Here is a 17,921-nt window from a genome sequence, read left to right as displayed (position 1 = left end):
ACATGAAAAGATGTTCAACAGCCTACTCATCAGAGAAATGTAATTCAAAACCATCATGAGATGCCTGACACCTGTCAGATTGGGAATTATCAAAAAGACAAAAAATAACAAGTGTTGGCAAGGATGCGGAGAAAAGGGAATCCTTATATGCTCTTGGTGGGAATGTAAATTAGTGCAGCCACTATGTAAAACACTGTGAAGGGTCCTCAAAAAATAAAAATAGAACTACTATATGATCCAGCAATTCCAATTCTGGATCTTTACCCAAAGAAAATGAAAACACCAATTCAAAGAGACGTGCTCCCTTGTATTCATGGCAGCATTATTTACAGTAGCCAAGATATGGAAGCAATAGATGAATGAAGATGTAAGATATATATATATGTATATATATATCTTACACACACATATATAATGTGAGCTCAGCCATATATATGATTTATATATATATATAAACTCAGCCATAAAAAAGAATGAAGTCTTGGGGCCCCTGGGTGGCTCAGTTGAACCACCCAGTTGAATCAAGTCCAACTTGATTTTGGCTCAGGTCATGATCCCAGGGTCATGGGATAGAGCCCCACGTAGGGCTCCACACTGAGCATGGAGCCTGCCTAAGATTCTCTTTTTCTCCCTCTGCCCCTCTCCCCTGCTTGTGTGCACTCTCTTCCTCAAATAAGTTAAAAAAAAGAATGAAGTATTGCCATTTGCAACTACATGAATGGACCTAGAGGGTATTATGCTGAGTGAAATAAATCAAAGAAAAAATACCATATGATTTCACTTATATGTGGAATCTAAAATTTAAAACAAGTGAACACACAAACAAAAAACAAAAATAGACTTATAGATACAGAAAACAAAATATCAGTTACCAGAGGAGGGATTGGGGTGAGCAAAATGGGTGAAGGGGATTAAGAAATATAAACTTCCAGTTATAAAATAAATAAGTCACGGGGATATAATACATAGCATAGGGAATATAGTCAATAATATTCTAATAACTTTGGTGACAGATAACTAGACTTAACATGGGGATCATTTCATAATGTCAAATGATATATACCTGAAACTAATAGGATATTGTATGTCAAGTATACATCAATTAAAAAATAATAAGTAAATAAATTGAAGGAAAATGGTGTACTAGGATTCTGTTCTGCCAACTGATAGTACCCCAACTCAAACAAGATTTGGCAAAAGAAAGAATTTATTATAAGGTATTTCATGAAGGATTGAACATTGAAATGGCAGAAAGGGCAGTGATGTGGCTATGCTTCTACTCAGTCCTGTGACTTAAATATCATCAGGATCCTCTTTGACTGTAGTCACTGCTCTGTGTGCTTTGGCTTCATTCTTTTCTCTTTCTTTGTTCCTGGATTGGGAAACTTGGCTGCTGACAACTCAGGAGCTTTACATCTTACAGCACCAAACACTAGAAAGACTGGCTTGATTCTGTCTTGCTACATCCAAAAATTGCTTGACCCTGCCCTGAGTCAAGTGCCCACCCTCTGCCAATCAGCTGTGGCCAAGGAGACTGAGTCACTTAGGGACACCTTCCAAGAAAATTGTATGACTAGAAGGAGGAAAGGAACATTTTCAGGAGAGGGGGATTTCTATTCCCAGAAGGAAAGCAGCAGCCCTTAGAGTGCAAACCAGTAGGTTTCTACTATAAAAGGAAACATCGATATGCTAAATGTGTCTGCTAAGGGCAAGAACTTCGCATTTACTAGGTACAATCATAGCCCCACCATGATCAGCTGCTAGTCAGAATAACATTCCCTGACTTAGGAAAAGCAACACAAAAACATATAGGAAATATGCCTTTTCTCACCTATGTGGTTGTGACAGAGACATGATATTCCTGAAATATAGGCTTTTCATTGTTATTTTATCCTTAGCAAATTGCATTTCTCCACTACATCATGAATCATCACTGACTTAATAACCCACATGGTTTCTTATGAAAAATAAGAGAATAAAACCTATTATAAGCAAGTGATTTGGATATTTTCTTTTGTATTTATGTATTATCTAAATATATTAGAACATATTTCTGTTTACCTTCTATCCATTTTTTCTCTTAATTATGTTTTTCCAGTGGTCTATAGGAATAAATATGAAAATGGTATACCCCCCTTTTTTTTCTGAAAAATACTGCAACTCCTTTATTATATTTAGAAATCCAATAAACCTCTAATTACATAAAATAATTAATGGAAACATTGGGAATAATTCCTTTTTGCCATTATTATTAGATTTAAAGTTTTTTGGGACATACTGTATTAGGTATAATTTTATATTGTATATGTTTATTTCATTTGAGGCCTAGGATACTGTTACCTTCCTTTAGAAGCAGCATATACTTTTGTTACTGGAAGGCTGCAACTAGACCTGGGGCACTAACAAGCCCAGGTGACTTAGTATTCTGGGGTTGAAATGATTGGAAGCTGGGCTTCATTCCTTGTGAAGGCCAATTATTCCTTTTTACTTTATTCCTGGGGTTGTCTTTTGGTGACCCAGTTCAAAGCCTGAGGACATTATCAAAGCCCCCATCCCATAAAGTTGGCATGCCTCAGATTTCCATTTTTGTTCCCTATGGCCAATGAGTTGTCTTTAGCTCTGCATATCTCTCAACTTCTCAGGCACGTATTTCAGAATTGGCAGATACTTTTTCATATATGATGCTTCTTCTACTTGGAACACTGGACAGCTTGTCTCATATACCCCCTCATCCCTTATTCCTGGCTAACTCCTACTTCTACCCTTATGGCTTAGCCTAAATGTGATTCCTGGGAAACTTTCCTTGACTCCCCTTGAGTCACCATAGTATCCTGCCTTCCTTTGTCATAAATACTTATGACATTGAAAATTAGTTGCTTTGTCTCCCCTTACCAGACTCTACATTTTGTGATATCAGGAACAGTGTCTTCCTTGCTTATCCCTATGTTTCTGGGACATAAAACAGTACCTGGAATATAGTAAGGAAGAAAATATTTGTTCATGAATTAATTGATATTTCTCTATTCTTAAATGGCCTTCCATTTCCTACAGAAAACATTCCCACTTCCCATGCATGGGTATATAAGATTTTTGGTGATTTGAGGCCTGGATCTCTCACCACCCCATATTCTACAAGTATGCTTTGCCGTTTAACATCTCTGTATCTTTATTGTACTCTGCCTTCTGTGTGTCTTTTCTCCTTTTGTGGTCTGGAAAACTCTTGTTCCTCCTTTAATAGTTCAAGTTTCTCCTTCTCTTAGAAGTCACTTTGGGCTGATTTTTGTTCTTTTTCTGATACATTCAATTTGTTCTTTATCTGTGTATCTTACAACATTCATCACGTTGTGCTCTAATCGTTTATACGTCTATTATACCACCAAATTATAAGTTACATAAGGGTGGAAGCCCAGGTTTGATCACACTTCTTAGTTAACAATATTAAAAGAATAGGCATATTAATTATTATCACTTCTTGAATAGCTTGACTTGGAAGTACATTTTCAAAAGTATCTTGGCTACAATTCTGTAAGTTAGATATTAGTTCCTAATTCCTAGTGCTTAGAAAAGCTAAATAACCTATCTAATGTCATGTGGCTAGTAATTGGTGGAACCAGAATTTGAATCCAGGTAGTCTGATTGCAGAGTCCAAACCATACTGTCTGGAGAGACAGAGAGAGAGAATGGCAGAGGGAGAGGAAGAAGGGATGTGGTGTGCTATTAAGAGGGGCAAAAATAGTTCCATGTGTGGCCAGATTTGTGGATGAGAGTGGTGGGAATGTGGAAACTGAGGACTGAAGAGTTGGTTCAGGTTAAATTATTAATATCCTAGTGTATCATGATAAAGAGTTTAGATTCCGTCCTGTAGCTAATGAGTTCATTTTGGATGTAAGCTTAGAAATTACATAACTACAATTTAACATACAGAAAGACAGCTTTGGCTGTTTCCTGGCAAACAGAGGTAATTAGGCAACCCTCTGTGATAACGTTCAAATTATAGCAGGAGGTGGACTTCTGGATCCAGAATGTTGAGAATGGTTTTTGCTTCCATTTTCATCATTGCAGTCCACCTACACCTGTGGAAGAAGTTTTTTAGTAACCACAGGATGTTTCATTTATAAATGTAATACATGTCTGGTTATCTTAATAGCATTTGGATTTGGTCTTTATCCTCAATCTGATATTGTGTATTTATACAAAAATCTTTATAACTGTATATATACTTTAAATTATTTTTGTGCGATTAAATTATATTAAAATTCACAGTCTGAGCTCCATCAGTTCAGTTTCTGACTCTTGATTTCTGCTCAGGTCATGATCTCAGGGTCATAAGATTGGGCCCTGCATCAGTCTCCGCACTGGACATGGAGCTTTCTTAAGATTTTCACTCTCTCTCTCTCTCTCTCTCTCTCCCCCTCCCTCCCTCTACCCCTCCCCTGCTTGTGTGCACACACACTCTCTCTCAAAAATAAACAAATATAAAAAAAAAATAGGGGCACCTGGGTGGCTCAGTTGGTTAAGCATCCACCTCTTGATTCTGGCTTGAGTCATGATCTCATGGTACATGAGATTGAGCCCTGTGTCTGGCTCTGCCCTGGTGGTGTGGAGCCTGCTTGGGATTCTTTCTCTCCCTCTTTCTCAGCCCCTCCCCTGTGCTCACCTATACATGCTCTCTCTCTCAAAATAAATAAATAAACATTAAAAAAAAATGGGTGCCTGGGTGGCTCAGACAGTTAAGTGTCTGACTTTGGCTCAGGTCATGATCTCACATTTTGTGAGTTTGAGCTGAGTTTGAGCCCCATATTGGGCTCTCTGCTGTCAGTGCAGAGCCTGCTTTGGATCCTCTCAGGGCACCTGGGTGGCTCACTGGGTTAAGTGGCAGACTCTTAATTTCTTCTCAGATTCACGAGTTCAAGCCCCACATCGGGCTCTGCTCTGTTTTTTGTTCTGGGATCATCGGAACTGGGAAGGACATGATACAGATTCATGACAGTTCCTTAATCTTATTAAGAATACACTGTTGGCAACTATGACAATAACTAGCTATAATGAGTATCTGCCATGTGCCAGGCACTGTGCTGAGTATTTTACACACATGGTTGGTAATCACCACATTAAGGTAATGTGACCACGTTCTACAGATGAGAAAACAGGCTGAGAAAAGAGATTCATTAATAAACCTGAGGTCACACAGCTAGTAAGTGACAGAAACTGAATTTAACTTCAAATTTGTCTGACTAAATTCCACACCTCTTTCACTGTATAAAATTTCTTTCAATCAACAATTGAGATAAATATCTGAGGAGATTCATATCGGTACAGAAGCAGCAAAAACTGAAAAAAGGAAGCAGGATTATCGGATTTCTAATTTTAAATATTATTTTATACTATGAAAATTTTAAGTAGAATTACAGAAATAGTTGTTAGAATTCTAAGTCTAATTTGTGAATTTTTCTAGTGGAAAATTGATAGTCTTGTCTTCAATGCAGTAGTCACCAAAAATGGATTTTCTGTCTCTAGTTTTAAGATAAAATTGGCTGCAGCATTGGCAAGATGTCGAATCAAACACGATGCCCTTTCAATTTACCACATTCTTCCAGAAACAGTTAGGAACCAGGAACTAAGGGCCTCCACTTTGCCACTTTATGCTTGGATAAATACTTGTAAAATCAGGTAAGAGTTTTAGTCAAATCCTTTATTTTTATTTCAAGTTGCAAGCCTTTCTAAATAATGTGATAAGAAATACTACCTTTCTCCTCGGTGGACATGTCTAGGGGAGTGACTGGGAAATCATGATTTAGTTCAGGATCTTATCAACAAATTCCCTGAAAACTGGTACAGTGTCTCTGAAAAACAGTATGGAGTTTCCCCAAAAAGTTAAAAATAGAACTACTCTATGATCCAGCAATTACACTACTAGGTATTTACCCAAAGGATACAAAAATTGGATTTGAAGGGGTACATACACCCCGATGTTTATAGCAGCATTATCAATAATAGCCAAACTATGGACAGAGCCTAAATGCCCATCAATTGATGAATGGATACAGATACAATGGAATATAACTTAGCCATCAAAAAGAATGAGATCTTGCCATTTGCAATGACATGAATAGAGCTAGAGGGTATTGTGCTAAGCAAAATGTCAGTCAGAGAAAGACAAATACCATACAATTCACTCATATGGGGAATTTAAACAAACAAAAAGATGAACACATGGGAAGTGGGGAGAAAAAAAGAGGGAAACAAACCATAAGAGACTCTTAATGATAGAGAACAAACAGAGTTGATCGAGGGAGGTGCATGGGGGATGGGCTAGATGGGTGATGGGTATTAAGGAGGGCACTTGTTATGATGAGCACTGGGTGTTATATGTAAATTATGAATCACTGAATTCTACTCCTGAAACCAATATTGCACTGTATGTTAACTAACTAGAATTTAAATAAAAAAAAAAAAAAAACACCAAATTCCTAAATGGTAATTACATAAATATGTTAACTTTTCTGTCTTTAATTATCTTTTAACTTATTGTTGGCTAAAATTATAAGTTCCATTAAATGCAATAAATGCAGTGATACTTTTTTTTTTGGGGGGGGAAGATGGTAATGTTAAGTGCATTTTTAATATATTTTTAATTACAACCTAATATTGCATATTTACAGCCCCGAAGAAGTTTATTATAGTTTGAAGAAAAGAGGCTATAATAAAGTCAAATCTGTATTGCATATTGATGATAAAGTCTTTGCTGTGGACCAACATTGCTATGATGTCTTAATTTTTCCATCTCATCTTAAAAATAATCTTCTAAATATAGATCTTTTCAAAGATTATAAACTTATATTTCAGGTAAACATTTACTTTCATTGTGATTCTCAATAATCCTACTTATTCAAAGAATCTCTCTACTTAAAAATAAAACCTAACATGGAGCACCTGGGTGGCTCAGTGGGTTAAGTGTTGAACTCTTGATTTTGGCTCAGGTCATGATCTCATGGTTTGTAAGATCAAGGACTATTGGGTTCTGCTTACAGAGCCTGCTTGGAAATCTCTCTCTCCCTCTCTTTTTGCCCCTCCCCCACTCTCTTTCTCTTTCTCTCTCAAAATAAACAGACAAAAAAAAAACACTTAAAAAAACCCTAACAAACTGATTATATTTTTATAGATGATCAAAAAGGTTAATAAAGCCTAATTTTCAACCTTGAATAAAATTAATACCCCTACAATCAGTGTTCCTATTGTACTCTAGCATCCTTGTCCCATGTAAAGTTATGAAGAACATGTTCTCCTTCTGAGACTCTATAGACGGGGATAATTGTATTGCTGGCAGCTGAAAGGCTGTAGTTTTCTCTTCCAAGGGAGGATTTAAAAAAATGCAATGAGGGGTACCTGGTGGCTCAGTCAGTTAAGTGTCCAACTCTTGGTTTTGGCTCAGATCATGATCTCACAGTTTTGTGAGGTCAAGCCCCTCATTGGGCTCTGTGCTGGCAGCTTGGAGCCTGCTTGGGATAATCTCTCTTTCCCTCTCTCTGCCCCACCTCCCAATTGCACTATCTCTGATTCTCTCTCAAAATAAATAAATAAACTAAAAAAAAAAAAAAAAAAGTGCAATGATACCTTTTCTACCTTCCATTTCTGGGGAAGATGCTAGTACCATCCTGAATTTGAAAATGCAATATGTAATACCTTCCCATTATTTCCTTAATATGGCCTTAGAGCCTTGATTTGTAAGAGGTATATGATGACTATCAATGTAGGGAGAGAATATGAGGAATAATGTGGTTTCAACAGAATGAAAAACAATTAGATTCAATAGAATAAAAAAATCCTCAGATTCCAATTCTTGCCTGAGATTTACCTTGTTCTTCTCAGTTTTATCCCTTGACAGCATCCATATTCTTGGGTAGAATGTCTTGGCCTTTATTCAGTAGTGATACCCTGCTGAGCACTGAGATCAACTACAAAAACTCATCTGTCTAGCCCCCTTTTATAAGCTTGTCAACCATCTTGTAATATCTGTTAACTAGCAGCAATTTAAGTGATAGTGTAATGGGGAAGAAAGAATGGAAGTAGCTGATGAGTTTTCATCAAGGGGTAAGAATGGGAGCTGTAGTAGGATATCACTAATCTATTAATTACATTTTGGGGATTTTGGCATTGTCTTAGTACTATATAAAAGTTAAATGATAACAAGGCTAAACAAAGTTCAGGTCTTTGTTTTAAATCTGTTTATATCAGTTATTTTTGTTAACTTTGTATTCTAACATATATTAAGGTGTTTTAAACTCAAAAGGATTAGGTATCTCAACACTCCTACCAAGTACTTATTTTACCTAAGCAAAAAGAAATCAGTTCATGCCTCTTGTCAAACCCTTTGAAGTTCTAATCATATCGTTATCTTGTAGGACAAATCTCGAAGTCTCGCTGTCCATTCTGTAAAGGCTTTATTAAATATGGATGATGATATCTTAATGGTCAATACAGGTTCATGGTACACAGTTGCCCATATGTCAATATTAACAAATAATAATACCTCAAAAATATTTGTGTGTGGAGTAAAATCTCAAGCTAAGGATCCTGACCTGAAGAACCTTTTTACAAAAATGGGATGTAAAAGTATGTATAAATATTTATTTGTTTGGTAATTAATGTTATATGAAATTTAGAAATGTCAAAAATATTTGAATTTGTTACCTTTTGTAACATAAAAACTCTTTATATACTATACTCTTAAAATCTTCACTAATTCATATTATACCAGGCCCTTCTCATTGTTTAATATTGGTTAAACAACTATAGTTGAAATGAATGCATATATTGGCACTTTGGTATGTTGCTTGGCATTAGCTACTGTATAATTTGAAGTTCAAACAATAGTTAAAGTAGGTGGTACAAATTATCATCCTTTAATATATAAGAGCACAGTCAAAGAAGTGCTTGACAGTGTTAATATCTAGGATTAGAAGCTAAGTCCCTTAGGCTTCTTATTTTCAAAATCTTTTTCATTGGATCATGCTGTGACCAAAGATAACATTTTATTATAGGTTCAGTGAGGCTGAAAAACTAAGCAAAACTTTTGACAGATTCACATCAGATCAAGGTGATCTCGGATTGTTAGTGCCAGATGTAGCTGCCTACCAGAAGCAAAAGTTAATTTCCTCTGGAAGAAAATAACATCATCCTAGGTCTCATATTATCTCCTAATTGTTTTCAAATACAATGTCTGGCACTCATTAAAAAACAAACCAAAAAAAAAAGACAAACAGGAAGAAAAGATATGACTGATATAAAGAGAAAAATACTACAATAGGAGCAAACCCACAAATGGTCCAGATACTAGAGATATCAGATGTGGACTTTAAAATAACTATGATACATATGCTAAAGAGACTAAATGACAAGTTTCAGAATTTCAGTAGACAACTGGAAACCGTAATTTTTTTTAAGTCAAAAGAAAATTCTAGAACTAGAAAATACAACATGTGAAATTAAGAAGTAAATAGATTTAACAGTAGATTAGGCAGAGCTAAAGAAAAAATAAGCTAACTGACAAACCACAAAAATATCCAGACTGAAGCAAGGGGAAATAAAGGGTTAATAATATGGAAAAGATCATAAAACACACATGGGACCCAGTGATTCAGTGATCTTCCATATGCTGTGATGGGAACACAAACAGGAGAAAATGAATTAAGAGATGATATTTGAAATTAAGGCTGGGAGTTTTTCTTTTTCTTTTTTTTTTAATTTTAAAAAAAATGTTTATTTTTGAGAGAGAGAGGCAGAGTGCAAACTCTGTGAGCACAGAGCCTGATGCACAGCTCAAACTCAGGAACCATGAGGTCATGACCTGAGCTGAAGTCGACACTTAACCACCCGAACCACCCAGTGCCCCAAGGCTGGGAATTTTTCAAAATAGATGAAATGAAGCCACAGATTCAAGAAGCCCTATGAACTCCAGTAAGAATAAATATATAGAAAACATATTAGGTACATTGTGGCATAACTGCTGAAAACCAAAGATAAAGCAGCCCAGGTGGTAATATATATTACCTTTAATGGAAAAGCAATAAAACTAAAAACTTAACTTTTTAACAGAAATAACTGAAACCGTAAAACTATTAATGTATTCATAGTGCAGAAAGAAGCTACCAGTTAGATTTCTAAAGTCAGCAGAAAGTCAGTGGTATGTGTTATATCTGGGGCAGTCAATACACAAATAATTAAATAATGTTTAATAGCTAAGAAGGGGAAGAAAATGGAATATGGAGTTGAAATACCAATTAACATAAAAAAGGTAAGACAAAAAAAGGTAAGACAAATAGAAAACAGATTAAATACTTTAAAAATATATGTATTTTTATACATATATATTTATAAGAGAATATATATGTATAAATATATTTTTGTTTATAAGAGAAACCCTTTACATAGAAGGATATAAAAAAAACTTAGAAGTACAGAAAAAGATATACATTACATATACCAACAAAAGAGCTATTGACAAAGTAGATTTAAATAAGAAACATTACTAGAAATATAATTATAACATGTTCATCAGGAAAATGAAAGAGTATGAAAGTAGTATGTGCTTAATAACATAATCTCAAAATGCATAAAGCAAAATTATCCAGAACCAGCAGAAAACATACTCTGTATATAGAAAATCCTTAAAAAAATTGTATGAAAAAACTATTAGAACTAATCAATGAATTGAAAGACACAAATATAAAAAATCAATTATTTCTATACACTAGTAATAGATAATCAAAAGGTGAAAGTAAGAAAACAGTCTTATTTATAAAAACATCAAAAACATCAAACTTCCTAATCAATGTTGTATTGTGAGTCATAGGCAATACGGTAAAAAAAGAAAGGAAGAAATAAAAGATATAAAAATTGGAAAGGAAGAAATAAAACTGTTTTTTATTAATAGGTTACATAGTTATATATGTGGAAAATCCAAAATAATCTACAACTAAACTATAGATTTCACAAATGATTTTTGTAAGGTTGATAGATACAAAGTCAGCATACAAATTCAATTTCTACCTACCAAAAATGAAAATTTGAAAATGAAGCAGGTATCTTTTATAATAGTACCAAAAACCATAACACATTTAGGAGTACATCTAATAAAAGATGTGTAAGACCTCCTCGTAAAACTATAGACCATTACTGAAAGACCAAAGACCTAACCAAATCTAAGAATAAATCACGTTCATGAACTGAAAAATTCTTATAAAGATGACCTTTCTCTCCACATTGATCTTCATGGATTGAGTTCAATCCACATGACACTGTAGATTACTGAGATTTTTTTTTTTCAGTAAATGGGGGTAGAAAAAATGAAACTGACCTGTACTTCACGCCGTCAACACAAATCTAGAGTCTCCTAGAATTTATTATGACTGGGATTGGCAGATTTCTTAAACAGGACACATAAAGCACTAATCATAAAAGAAAAGATTTATAAATTGGACTGTAGTAAACTTTTGAAAATTTTTAAATTTCTGTGCATTAAGATTAAGAGAGTGCAAAGGCAAACTGTAGAGAGGGAACATATAAACTAGTGAAGAGTTTTTATCCACAGTGTAAAAAAAATTCTTACAAATTAACAGTGAATAGACAACCTAACTGGAAAATGTGCAAGAGACATGACCAGGCATTTCACAAAAGAGGATATCCAAATGCCAAAAAGAAAAAAAAAAAAAAGTGAAAGTCGTCAATCCCATTACTAATCAGGGAAATGCAATTAAAATCACAACTTACCGTCACATGTCCACAGAATGATTAAAATGAAAAATATTGGCAGTACCATGTACTGGCAAGGTAAAGAGCATTGGGAAGGCTCAAACACAGCTGATGGGACTGTAAACTTGTGCAATCACTCTAGAAAGCTAGCATTAATCACTAAAATTGAATATGTACATACCAATGACCCAGCATTTCACTTCCAGTTACCCTCTGAATTTTTACCTAGTTACCAAGAGAGAATAGGAACCTCTAAGTAACCAAGCAGTGGAGGAAGGGAAGTTTCTTCTTTTAGAAGTATTCTAGCTAATATGAAAAAGGTATGACAGAATTAAAATAGGTGACAGAATTAAAATAGGTCTATTTTGCAATCTCTTTGCTGGTACCAGAAAGATAACTTAGTGGATAAATATGACATCACTTGTGAAGTAGTTTTGCTCCCCTCTCCACTCTCTCCACACCCCCCCCCCACCAAAAAAAAGGAAAGAAAAAGAAAAAAAAAAGCCAGAATCTAATTAAGCTTCTAAAGATCCAACTAGTAAGTTATAAGAAGCACAGAACACAGGAACATGTTAGAGTACACTCTAGGGAAGCAATTAGCAAAATCCAGACTGTAGAAAAGCTGTCCGTAGTACAAATAACCATGTTTCATTAGGGAATAAGTTGTAAAAAAAAAAATGGAAAGGGAACCTATCAATAAGAAGAAATTTAAAATAAGGCTTATCAACTAATTGCAATGTATGTACTTTATTAAAATCCTGATTCAAACAAATTGTAAAAAACTTTTGTCATGTGTGAGACTATGGGGAAATTTGAGCCATGATTGGATGCCATTATTTTTTAATGATGATAAGGAATTCTTATTTTTTTTAATTTGTGTGGTTATATTTTTAAAGGAGTTCTTTTAGAGCTATGTGGTGAAATATTTATAGATTTAAAATAATATGGGTTGGGGTGGAAGTGGGTACAGATGTAGATGAAACAGGATTGGGCATGAATGGTTCACTGTTGAATCTCCATGATGGGTACTTGAGAATTTATTATGTTTTTATGTGTGTTTTTGTATGTTTGAACTTTTCCAATCGAAAGTTAAAAATAGAAAGAAAAAAAAAGGAAAAGGCCCACTGATTAAAAAAAAAAACAAAACAGTTTCAAAACAGACAGAATAGGAAGATGAACAGGGTGATCAGACAAGAGAAAGGGGGTGGGGGAACAATTTTAGTGATGACTCCTTAGCAGGTGAGGGGACTGGGAGTCATTGCAGAAGTGGAGGGGTGGCCTGAAGATAGGGACACAGATTATTACACTCAGTGAGGACAGACTTCCTTCCAACTAAACTAAAGTCCTTAAGGAACATTAGACTGCCTCATAAATGCTACTGATACCCATTTTTTTCTCTGAGGAAGATGGAATATAAAAGGAGATTACAATGGGAAAGGGAAATAACCAACACTGAGCATTTACTATGTGCTAGGCACCATACTAAACTGCTTTATTTCAGTCTTCACCACAATTAGATGAGGCAGGCATTGTTATCCCATTTTATGAGTGAGAAAATGGGGGCTCAGAGAGATTAAGTCACGCAGCTAGTAAATACCAAAGTTGGGAGTCATCCCTGGGTGTCTCTGCCCCCAAAGCCCATTTCCCTCCACTATGTCATAGTATTTTAAAAGAATCTGAAGTTCAGGGCACCTAGGTGGCTCAGTCGGTTAAGCATCTGATTTTGGCTCAGGTCATGATCTCATGGTTTGAGCTCTGTTTTGGGTGAGCTCAAGCCCTGCTTCAGGCGTATATGAGCCCTGCTTTGGGTAAGCCCTGCTTCTCTATCGCTCTCTTTCCCTCTCTCTCTCCCTCTCTTTCTCTGCCCCTGATGGGATTCTCTCTCTCTGTCCCCCCCCCCCGCCCCTCACTCACTGGTGCCCTCTCTCAAAAAAAAAAAGTAATCTGAAGTTCAGAATGAAAAATTATATTTTATGTAGGAGATATTTAAATTTCAAAATTGTTCTCTCAAGTGAAGGAGAAAGAATTCATGTGTTAACTCTGATAAGTTATCAGAGAAGAATAGCTCTCTTTTCTGACTATATGAGATGACTTTTTGTGCGGCTGAGGATTTAAAAATGAAAAATGATAGGGGCGTCTGGGTGGCTCAGTCATTTGAGTGTTTGACTTCAGCTTCGGCTCAGGTCATGATCTCATGGTTGGTGAGTCTGAGCCCTGCATCTGGCTGTCTGCTGTTGGCACCAAGCCCGCTTCGGATCCTCTGTCCCCCCCGTCTTTCTGCCCCTTTCCTGCTTGCCCTGTCTTTCAAAATAAATAAACAGTAAAAAAAATGAACAATGATAAATAGATCTAATTACATACTGTATTAAGATTTTTAATGAATATTTTTGCACTAATTGTTCTGTTTTTTTCCCTCCAAGATATTGAAATACTTCATGAGGCATTTCTGAACATTGAATCAAAGGATCATAGATTGCAGAAAGTTAAAGTGATTCTGCTGCTTCCTCGCTGCTCAGGACTGGGTGTTAGTAATCCAGTGGAGTTTATATTAAATGAGCATGAAGGTACTTTAAAAATTTTTCATTTATAAATTATTGAAATTTGTTGATAAATGTCAAAAATAAAATTATTTAAAATCACTAAAATGACATATCAAATATATCTTATTAATGAATAGCTACCATGTATAGAGCACTTACAATGTGTAAAGTACTTTACATTCATTGTTTCATTGAATACTTATAGCAATCCTTTGTGATATGGGCAAGGGGGAATATTAAAATTATTTATTAATATTTATTTATTTTTGAAAGAGCACAAGTGGGGGAGGGGGAAAGAGTGGGGAGAGGGTCTGAAGCAGGCTCTGTACTGACAGGCTGACCGTAGTAGTGAGCCCTATGTGGGGCTCCGACTCACAAAGCGTGAGATCATGACCTGAGCCAAAGTCAGACGCTCAGCTGACTGAGCCACCCAGGTGCCCTAAAAATATTTAATAATAGGAATGATGTAGGTAATCAGAACACATGTTGGCTGGTATGCTCTTCTGGTATATACCAGTGCTCAAGATATAGGCATTAAAATTTATCAGCATTTTATAGATGAAAATACTGAGACTCAGAAAGATTAATTCATTTTTATAAGGTCACACAAGCTCTAGTTCGTAGCAGAGCTAGAATTCAAATTTAGATCAGCCAAACTCTACAGACTGTGCTCTAAAATGATCCTAATTAAATTATAATCACACTATTTCAAACTCAAGACTTCTAGAATCCCTAGTATGTATGTTTTCTGATATTAATACTTCAGATTAAGTATTAATTCTAGAAATACTTTACTTCTTTAAGAAATTATAAAATATTAACATTACCATTTATTGAGCACTCATATATAAGGCACTGAGCTAAGCACTTTGCTTTATTTCACCAAATCCTCACAAGAACTCAATGAGTTAGTTACAGTAGTGTCCCCTTATCTGTGGGGATTTGTTGCAAGACCCCCCAGTGGATGCCTGAAACCATAGATATCACTGAACCCTATGTATACTACATTTTTCCCTGTACATATGCCCCTATGATAAAGTTCAGTTTATAAATCAGGCACAGTAAGATATTAATAACAACAATAATAAAATAGAGCAGTCATAACAATATTCTGAAATGAAAGTTATGTGAATGTGGTTTCTTTTTCAAAATATCTTACTGTACTGTACTTACCCTTCTTGTGATGATGTAAGATGACAAAATGCCTACCTCCATGATGAGATAAAGCCAAGTGAGTGACGTAGGCACTATGATGTAGCCTTAAGTTCCTAGTGATCTTCTGCTGATTCGGCAGAAAAAGGATTATCAGCTTCCAGGACTGTGGTTGACCTCCAGTAACTGAAACTGCAGAAAGCAAAACCATGGATACTGTATTCTTACTTCTACATTTTACAAGTACAGAATCTGAGGCCCAGAGGTGTAGAAGTGTCCCAGGGCCATGTGACTAGCGTCAGAGCCCAGATTCAAACACAGCAGCTCTGACTCTGAGGCTGGCACTCTGAGCCACTTTTTAAACCACAGTGTATGGCCATGCATTGACTGAAATGCATTCTTACTGTAATCTGTTCCTATTGAAAGCCCTAGTTGAATGAGGTTAACTAGAATATTAGATAAGGAAGACATTTCACCAACATTCAGCAGATAGTGAATACTTGCTTTCTGTTTCTAGCAAGGTCAGGATCAAAAGGGAGAAAAAAAATGGAGGGAAAGAAACTCATATTTATTGTGCACAAGTATGTCCCAGTCACTATTCTAGGTGGCACCCATCACTATCACTTAATATTCACAATAACTTTTTGGGGATAGTGTTCTTTTGTTATCTCTGTTTCACAGTGGGGGAGGGGAACAAGACTCTGAGAAATCTCACAAGTTGCTTAAGGTCACGTAGCTAGTAAATAGAGAAGCTGGGATTCAAATTCAGATTAGTTAGCACATTCCACTATACCGGACAGTCTGGAACTGGGTTTACACTGCACCCCGTGGAATTTTTGACTTGCTATGGAAAATGTCCTCGCAGTGAGAGTAAAACAGAATAACCAAGTCAAGTGGAGAATAGTGAGCTGAGAAACTTTCTATGTTAACTGGGAAATAATCAAATAAGAATTAGTAGACATAGGAAAAGAGGGGAGGAGATAGCTGCAGCTATAATAGACATAGCAGTGAAGAGAGTTAGAGCTCCCAACTGAGAAACTCTGGCCTTATTCTGGGTCATTTTGAAGTGGGAATGCAGAAAAAAATAAACCATAGGTAAAAATGAACTCGGGGTTGGGAAAGGAGCTCAAAGGGAACCACAAGAGATGAAAAGGGAGAAAGTAAAAAGTTTCCTGGGAGCGCCTGGGTGGCTCAGTCCATTAAGCATCCAACTCTTGATTTTGGTTCAGGTCATGATCTCACAGTTCATGGGATGGAGCCCCGCATCGGGCTCTGTGCTGACAGTGTGGAGCCTGCTTGGGATTCTCTCTCTCCCTCTCTCTCTGGCCCTTCCCTGCTCTCACATACACTCTTTCTCTCAAATAAACTTAAAAAAAATTTTTTTAAAAAGTTTCCTAGGTATTAGCAATGTTCTGAAAGCTTTGCTGAAGAGGCAAGAGGATAAGCCAAGAAGTCGTCTGTGGCAAACCTGGAAAAAGGAGGGTTTCCTCTGAGGAAGTAATAGCCAGAGCAAATAAGAAGCTGTTGACCTAGTGCCAAGGGTAGAAATATGACTAATAAGTTTAGTGGGGATGAATTGAAAAGACTTGGATACTAGGTGGAAGGGAAAAATCATGAATTAGTTTGAAAAACATTTTAACATTGAAAAATGTGAGAAACATTGAAGAATACATGAAATTGTTCCTTGCTAATAACTGGGAATTATTTTAAAATGGGATGAAGCAATAGCACTGCTAGGAATTTACCCAAAGAATACAGGAGGGCTGATTCGTAGGGGCACATGTGCCCCAAGTTTATAGCAGCACTTTCAACAATAGCCGAAGTTTGGGGGCACCTGGGTGGCTCAGTCGGGTAAGCGTCTGACTTTGGCTCAGGTCATGATCTCCAGGTTTGTGAGTTCGAGCCCCACATCGTGTTCTGTGCTGCCAGCTCAGAGCCTGGAGCCTGCTTTGGATTCTGTGTCTTCCTCTCTCTCCGCCCCTCCCCTGCTCACACTCTGTCTGTCTCTCTCTCTCAAAAATAAACATTAAAAAAATTTTTGAAAATAGCCAAATTATGGAAAGAGCCCAGATATCCATTAACTGATGAATGGATAAAGAAGATGTGGCATATATATACAATAGAATACTACTTGGTGAAGAAAAAGAATGAAACCTTGCCATTTGCAACAACTTGGGTGGAACTGGAGGGTATTACGCTACGTGAAACAAGCCAGTCAGAAAAAGACAGATATCATATGTTTTTTCATAACAAATGTGGAATTTGAGAAACTTAACAGAAGACCATGGGGGAAGGGAAGGAAAAATAAGTTACAGAGAGGGAGGCAAACCATAAGAGACTCTTAAATATAGAAAACAAACTGAGGGTTGATGAGGGTGGGGGGTTGGGGGGCCAGGGAAAATGGGAGATGGGCATTGAGGAGGGTACTTGTTGGGATGAGCACTGGATATTGTGAGGTGAATGTGATAACCACTATGC

At 36.2% G+C, this 17,921-nt stretch overlaps 1 protein-coding gene across 1 annotated transcript in view; it reads left to right on the top strand.

The window, feature by feature from the left end:
* NSUN7 (NOP2/Sun RNA methyltransferase family member 7) overlaps positions 1–17,921 on the top strand; it is a 52,648-nt gene that overhangs the window by 17,255 nt on the left and 17,472 nt on the right. The window contains exons 4-7 of the mRNA XM_030313984.2: positions 5,518–5,670; positions 6,663–6,846; positions 8,403–8,613; positions 14,172–14,315. Coding sequence (XP_030169844.1) covers positions 5,518–5,670; positions 6,663–6,846; positions 8,403–8,613; positions 14,172–14,315 — 692 coding nt within the window. The remainder of the gene's footprint in view (positions 1–5,517; positions 5,671–6,662; positions 6,847–8,402; positions 8,614–14,171; positions 14,316–17,921) is intronic.

This window comes from Lynx canadensis, chromosome B1 (genome assembly GCF_007474595.2).
Source record: "Lynx canadensis isolate LIC74 chromosome B1, mLynCan4.pri.v2, whole genome shotgun sequence".
NCBI lineage: Eukaryota > Metazoa > Chordata > Mammalia > Carnivora > Felidae > Lynx > Lynx canadensis.
This window is presented reverse-complemented; position numbering and strand designations above follow the sequence as displayed.